At 34.0% G+C, this 7759-nt stretch overlaps 1 protein-coding gene across 1 annotated transcript; it reads right to left on the bottom strand.

Annotated features, from left to right (window-relative positions):
• Positions 1-521: 521 nt before the first annotated feature.
• LOC131874742 (disease resistance protein RUN1-like) lies at positions 522-6370 on the bottom strand. Its single transcript, XM_059218648.1, has 7 exons — positions 6200-6370; positions 5168-5278; positions 4678-4991; positions 2473-2633; positions 1388-2376; positions 1025-1306; positions 522-929 (listed from the first exon to the last, which is right to left on the bottom strand). The coding sequence occupies exons 1-7, from the start codon at positions 6368-6370 to the stop codon at positions 522-524; spliced, it is 2436 nt and encodes an 811-aa protein (XP_059074631.1).
• Between the last annotated feature and the right edge of the window lie 1389 nt (positions 6371-7759).

The following is a 7759-nucleotide window of genomic DNA, read 5'->3' as shown; positions in this document are numbered from 1 at the left end:
AGTCCCATCAACTTCAGTTTTAATGTAGTTTAAATAATTTTTTTATAAAATTATATAGCCTACATTAATACTTCTACATTTCATTGATTTATATCATCAAAATATACACATAACTGTTAAAAATATATTTGTATAAGTCATTTTCTTTATAAAAATATGACATAGATCCTATCCTCAAATCAAAAGTCATCTACACCCTTTCTTCAAATTATTTTCAAAAAATAATACTAATTACACATTCATCCTTCTCAATCACTTTAAATAAATGTAAATTATTTCTTATATATATATATATATATATATATATATATATATTATTTTAATTTAAAAATTTTAAAACATATTCTACATAAATTAAAATAAGAGTAAATTTTTTAATATACAAATTAATAGAAAAGAATAAAATTATTTAATTTTAAAAACAAAAATTCTTTGAAAATTATGTATCTTATTTGTGCTATTACGAATAAAAAAATAAAAGACATCTCAAAATCACAATTAAAAAATAAATTGTGAAAATATTATTCAATAAAATTACAATTATCTTTAATATTGTGTGACAACGATTCTTTTAATTTTGAAGAACAGCTTCTCAAATCTAATGTTTTCAATTTTGGGAGAGCTCCTAAACTTGATGGCCATTCTTCCAAGCCAGAACAGCCACTCAAATTTAATATTTCCAAATTGCTGAGTTCCCCAATTTTAGAAGGAAGTTTTTTCAACTTAGAGCAACAGCGTACATCTAATTCCTCCAACTTTGTTAGATTTTCGATTCCATCTGGTAATCTTTCCATAGTTGGATTAGGCCAAAAGCTCAAGCTTACAAGCGAAGAACCTTGAGCAACCCCGGGAAGAATGTTAGAATATGCAACTCTATTTTCGGAGGAAATTATATTTGTAATGCTCATCCAACGTAGACTTGGAGGAAGCTGCATATTTGCACCACAATCATGAAAATGATGTCAAGTGTCATTATACAATCCAATCAAAGCTAAATGAAATGATAAATATTTGCAGATCTTACCTTGTACAAACTCATTTCTTGAGTCAATGGGCCATCATAGGAGAGAAGATGCTCCAGTTTCTCAAACTCCATTGGTAAATCGGAAATGTCACGCGGAAGAGAGAGACATCTGAGCTGTTTAAATGGTTTATCACATTTCCCCTTAAATGTTATTTGCGACGCTTCCGCATAATGTAGCACTCTTAATGAAATACTCATACACTTCAAATGATTTTCATTAATTTCTATTGGAGGCTGCTCAAATGGTTCCTTAAAATAGATACCTTTTAAATTTTTGAGATTCTGCAGAAAAATAAACAAATATATTACTATAATTCTGATTAACAAAGAATATTGACAAGAGACGTTAGAAGTATGACATACCTCTTCTTTCAAACATTCTGATAATGCCTCAGGGTCTGTGATTCTGTTTCCCTCTGACATCTTTTTCCCTCTTGCTCGAACTATGTCATGAACAACCACACTACTACCAGATATCTTGACGAATGATGCCTCTTCTAGAGCTCTGAATTCCACTTCTCCAATACTGTGTACCACATATTTAATAATATATTCTCCTCTTGAAAAGAAGGATGTGATGTCTAGAAAAGCCTCTTGAACAGGTGGTGGTAATCTATGGTATACAAAAGCGACCATACGGTCACTAATATCTTTCTCTTCCACCTTCTCTCCTTGCCTAAGCATATCTAATACTATATTATTTCTACTTGTACTATTTATAGCCAGTTGCGAACCAGCTAATTCTAGCAGAAGCGGAACCCCACCACACAGCCTGAGGAGGTCATGTATATTCTTCTCATCATTGTAGTCTGAGACTTTCTTCAACAGAATTTCTCTGCCTTCTCTCTCTGGAAGAGGACTGACAGCATATTGTTGCCGTTCAATATTCTTGCTGACAAATGTGTTAGTCTCGTGAAGATTTCGAGTAGTGACAAGTATTCTACTCTTCACTGGAAGCCAACCCCCCAAATCTGCAGGTAGAAGTTTTTCCAGATCTGTACTTTTAAGACCATTGTCGATGTACAGAAATAATGGCTGATTTGAATTATGTATGGAAAGTGACCGAATCATTCCCCGACCTTGGTCACAGTTATACAATTTCACATTCTTGTGGAACAATTCATTCAAAATCTGTTCTTGGAGGACTTTGAGATCCTTCTTGGTACAGTTTTGATCCATATGAATTCGACAATGCTTATAACTTCGGAGGTCAATATGTGCATAAACAGCATCGGCTAGAGTTGTTTTTCCAATCCCTCCGAAACCATGGACAACCACAACACGTGCTGATGCATGTTTTTCAGTCGAATCTAAGAGTCTGATTACTTCATCTCGTGCGCTTTCGATTCCAACTGTAAAATTTGTAAAAGGACTCGATCAAAGTTTGTGGCTAAACATAAAGCAAAACATTATAGTAAAAAGATGATTAAAGGTGAAGAACATCCTACCTGCCCCTTGGTTTGCATAGAGCTCCTGTGACTGCGGAGCAATCTTTGGCAGTCTTGTCTGTATGTCAATTATACCCCATAATTGGAGATCGTTGTACAAGCGCTCTATTTTGAGTTGAAAATCCTTTAAAGTATTAGCATTGACTGACGCAGTAAGGAACCTTCACACATTCAAATATTCGATTTACATTAAATATGTTGATTAAATAGACTTCAACCTTGCTTGCATTTGTATAAAAACATAAAACGTTTTGAACATTTCAACTAGAATCTAAAGACGGTAATATTAAAATACTATGACTGTCAAAGCCTCATATTTAAAATTGTCCATTTTATTATACCATTTTGATTGATTCGTCTTCCATTGTGATGGTGCAGTTATCATGATGAATGCTGGTAATTAGACATGTAAAAGGCGTGCATATTAATCCTGCATTGACATTTTGGCTCTTTTCTCTCAATTACCAATTGGTTTTGCAGTGTTCATGCTGAATCTGACAACAATTCCAGCCACATAGACAGGCACCACCCCTGCAAGTAGTTTTGGAGCAGCTGTTGTCTATGGCCACCAACAGCACTGAGATGACCAGTCTGATTATTTTGAAGCTGCCTTTTCTAAGCTTTTTATTTTGGTCATCTGAGCAAAAGAATGTGAAGGATATGTTTGCTGGCTTGGTTTTCTGCTGTTGAAAGTGAGTTTTTTTTACTTTAAATGATATATCCTGTTCTGTATTGTTATGCAGCTACAGGCTATATATAAAAGCTTGTCTTTTTACTTGAAATGATACATCAAATGTGGTTTGGATTCTATAGAGTGTATAAGGATGATTTTGATGGACTTCTAAAAGGTAATCTAGGGTGGTCTAATGCAGGGTGAATATTTAGAAATAGAAAGTTCTGCGTAGCAGCAAAACAGAGCTTGGGTGCAGAAACAAGAAATCCCTATCATTTAAGCAGCTGAAAAATAAGTTCGAGGCGTGAATCATGGAGATTAAAAAGACAAAGAAACATACATTTTGAGGGATTGTCTACAGCAATAATGAAAGTGGGAGTGCTATGGAGTGTGAGGAGATAGTGGAGAGAGTGTGAGAGTAAAGAGGATGCAAGGAGTAGAGGAAGATGATGCCCATTATTGGGCTCTTCAACACATTCATTTAAAAATAAAAGACAGCAGTATCAATAAAACAGAAAGGAGAGGGACGTGAAAAGAGAGAAGTGAGTGGCGCAGGTAAAGGGTAAATTTGTGCCATTTTGGGGTCATAAAGAAATGGAAACCCGAAAATAAGCTTTAATGGAAGCTGCAAATAAGGCTTACATAATGTTTGACAGTGGAAAAACAAAATTGGAGTCTTCAGTAGAAGCAATTTATGAATAGAAATACAGAGTGAGGAGGAGTGAAAGCCTAGGAAAGACAAAAATTGTAGATTAAAAAATTTGCACAGCAGATTGGGGTGGACGTTGGAAATAAAATAAATATGATGCATTTTGAATGTAGATTTGAATTCATGTAAAGTGAAATAAGATATGATGCATTTTGAGTTTGTGGCTGGGAGATTGGGCTTATCCCCAACTCCATCTGCACATTTGGGTTGGTTGCTATGTAATTGGACTCAAATTGGTTCTCTGTTATTAATTATGATTTGGGTGCTTATGGCGATGGGTATGGAAGGATTTTTTATTAAGGTTGAACAATAGAGATAATGCTATGCTTGCAGGCAAGAAAGTGGCAGATAGCTTTCAATGGCACTATCTCAGAGTTGAAACTAAAGAAAATCTAAAATATCAAATCTCCAGTGGTTCTACAAGAGTTGAAAATGGTTTTGCACTCTAGTTTCATGAACTCTATGAAAATGTTTGCAGTTAACATTGATGTTCGTGTTAGTCACGCTTGACTTGGGTAAATCAACAGATGATATCAGGTGTTGTTGAACTGTCGATTAAACAAAAACGGCCGGTGGGCTTGAAGGCTATGCTAGACGTACTTGAAAAGAAATTTCGGGGCTTGGAATAATGATGATCAGTGCTTAAAATAGGGTTAATAAATATAGTAGATACAGTATAGAATAGGAAGGTTCGTATCTCCGTTCAAATTTCAGGCCTACTTCTCACTATTTGAAGTCAAATAGAATTGACTTTTTGATTTATCCTAATCATACATACAGATTGCAGGCTCTCAAATAAAACTGCTCAAATAGTTGAACTCACCTGAAAAATTTGGTAGTTGTAAGTTGGGAGGTGCAGATAATGCATCCCACAACGATACACTCCACTGCCTCGTTTAATTTCTGCTTCTGCTCTGACATTTGCTCATTCAACTCTACAATTTGCTTCCCAAGATTAACCATAGCTTTCAAAATTTCAAGACACTCTCTTTGGTTGTTAGACATCTCACCATATCTCGCCAATACAAATCCCACTACAGAAAGTGCTGCCCCAACCCAATGAATTTTCCCAGCGCCTTTCAGCATATTAATGAGAATTTTCCCTGTCTCTGCACTCAAGCCATCTATGAAATTTTTCTGCATGGAGAAATCTATGATATGTAAGCAAGCTATGGCAATCAACATTCATTTAATATAATTTATTTCCCAAACGTATAGAGTTTCATCCACCCATTAATTTACAACTGGCTAGAGTTAAATCATAGTGAAATTTTATCACAAATTGATTTTACAGTCCGAAATGGAAACTTTACCTTCTGAGGAAGTTTGCCAATGTGTTTATCCACAAACTCGAGGAACAGTTGGCCATCCTGAGTATAAGAACTTAGGGCTGAACTAAATCCTTCTTCATTCTTCTCTCCCGACTGTGTTGGACAACAATGTAATAAAATAAGATCAATGTAGAAATTATATAGATGAACAAAATCACAGAACATTCAGATTTATGTGAGAAATTTCGGTAAAAACATATCGGTAAAAAAAATGATCTGAGTTATGGATTCGGAGGACAACACCTAAGTGAGAACCTGCCGTGTTGTGGATGAACAAGATAATACAGAATTAAAGCAAGCCAAAAAGTAATCTATTCCATTCGAAAACCCAACATATAGAAGTTCATGAGATTCCAAGAGTCACAAAAAACCTCTTGAGAATCGAAGTCCAACAGTCACATTTGTTCATTACATAATAAAATCTAAAAACTACAAAATTTAAAAAAAACTATATGAAATTTTATCCTAACTTCAACTAGACATAACTAGACATAACTAGACATAAATTTGAAGCAGCCTAAAACAACGGAGTTACAGAGTCCTAGTTGAAGACAACTTACTAAATATAGTAAGCATGACTTGCACAACATGTAAAGTACATGTCGAAATTACTGTTTAAAGAAAGTTTCCTAATAGAACTTTCTATTTATAGTAAGTCTCAAAAAAAATTGCACCTTGGTCAAGATGCCTAACAGCCTGTTGCCTAAAGGAAAATGCCTAGCCGCACACTAGAGGGTTATCCATGATGATGCACCCACTACTACCTAAGAAGGCCATGATGACTCAAGCATTCCTAGATGAGAGTCCTAGATGACTCTAACCACTGCAAACTAAGAATCCAATTTGAACTTCACATTTCAACAAACAATTCACTCACACTCAATATAGCCTAACAAGAATTAACTGGGGAAGCAAAGTGTAGAAGCTAAAATCGTTGGAAAGCAAAAGATATTCTAAATGAAGAATTGAAAGAAAAAAAACCCGTTATACCAAACATATGTCTAGACAACTTACTGTTGTCATCACTAACTCTTCGATAAAACGAATCAGATCGTGAAGCTCGTCTATATCTTTCATTTTCTCTAGAAAACTCTCCAGACCAGCAATGGCTTCTTCCTGAGAAGTTGAAGAGGATAAGAAGCAAGTGCAGGAGAAGCGCGATGAAGGAAAACAAAACTTGTCCATTATTAGCACTGAGGAAACAACACAAAGAGGAAAGAAAATTGAATAAGAGACGAGATGATCACTCCACGGGCGAGTTTGGCCTTTTATCGTTGTAAATTGAAATCATTGTCGGTTTTTTCCACGAAATTTCAATATGGAAAGATATGGAATTGCATTACAGCTGTTTTGAATAATGTTGGAAAGAGCCCCAAAGTTTCGCGGGTCAAAAAGGGCAGCTTGGAAAGCCCTTTGCAATTTCCTACAGTGAATAAAAGCAGCATTTCTTCCTTTTTTTTCTCTACGGACAAGACGTTCGGAAAATGGGCTCGTTTGGCCTTTTACCTTCGTTATTTATGATCATGGGAAGCATTTTTCCATCAATCGTCAATGTGGGCCACGGTTGAAAAGATTGATTTGCAGCAGAGCTGTTTTCACCATGATAACAGAGGTTTGGCAGGTGGAAAAAGGAGGCTAGGAAACTTCTTTGTGGCACTGGCTATGCAGCTTCTTCCCTGGCTCACCCCGCAAAATTTTTTACGTTTCCTTGTTAGACAGGTGGAAAAAGGAAGCTAGGAAACTTCTTTGTGGCACTGGCTATGCAGCTTCTTCCCTGGCTCACCCCACAACATTTTTTACGTTTACTTGTTGAGGCAGGTGGAAAAAGGAGGCTAGGAAACTTCTTTATGGCACTGGTTTACGTTTCCTTGTTGAGCCGACACGGGCGGGGAAGTTTTTTTTGTTTGATTATATTTTTAAAAGTGAAATAATTTATTTTAATAAATGAATAATTAATTATACATTAATTTTTCTAATAATATGTTTAATTTTTTTATTTTAATTTTTAATAATAATAGGAAGCTTTTAATAAATATAGTTATATTTTAATTATATATTTTAAAAAATTTAATAATAAATTATATATTTAATTTTTTAAATATTTTTATTTGTTTTAATTATCATATTATTAATATTTACTTGAAATTAGTATGATATATTGATTTGATGGATCCAAGTTAGATTCATAAAAATGGAAGAAAAAAATAAATTTATAGCAATGCAATTCATCTTATTTTAGTAAGTTTGAGATTGAAAATAATATGGGTGAATTAACACTTCAGAATAGTTTAAATTAAATTTGTATTTATAAAATAATTTTAAAATAAAAATAAAAATTTGAACATATTTACTTTTACGTGGTGGATCTAAGAATTCCAATTAATTTGAATATACTTACTTGATGGATATAAACTAGATTCTATAATTCTCATTTTATTTACTAAAGAGAGATGACAAATGCCATTAGAAAATAAATGTATTTCACAAACATCTCTGCCTTAATAAAATTAATTAGCATGATTTTGTTTTTTTTCTTCTTTAAAAGATGAAAAAGACACAAACTAAGCTAATTAT

This window comes from Cryptomeria japonica, chromosome 4 (genome assembly GCF_030272615.1).
Source record: "Cryptomeria japonica chromosome 4, Sugi_1.0, whole genome shotgun sequence".
Classification (NCBI taxonomy): Eukaryota; Viridiplantae; Streptophyta; class Pinopsida; order Cupressales; family Cupressaceae; genus Cryptomeria; species Cryptomeria japonica.
Note: the sequence above shows the minus strand (reverse complement) of the source record. Positions and strands in the feature narration are given on the sequence as shown.

Coding starts and splice junctions, on each gene's coding strand:
- LOC131874742 (XM_059218648.1), bottom strand. CDS start 6,370: ATGGACAAGTTTTGTTTTCCTTCATCGCGCTTCTCCTGCACTTGCTTC. Junction 4,992..5,167: donor TTGGCAAACTTCCTCAGAAG/GTAAAGTTTCCA, acceptor TTCTCCATGCAG/AAAAATTTCATAGATGGCTT. Junction 2,634..4,677: donor ACAACTACCAAATTTTTCAG/GTGAGTTCAACT, acceptor GAATGTGTGAAG/GTTCCTTACTGCGTCAGTCA.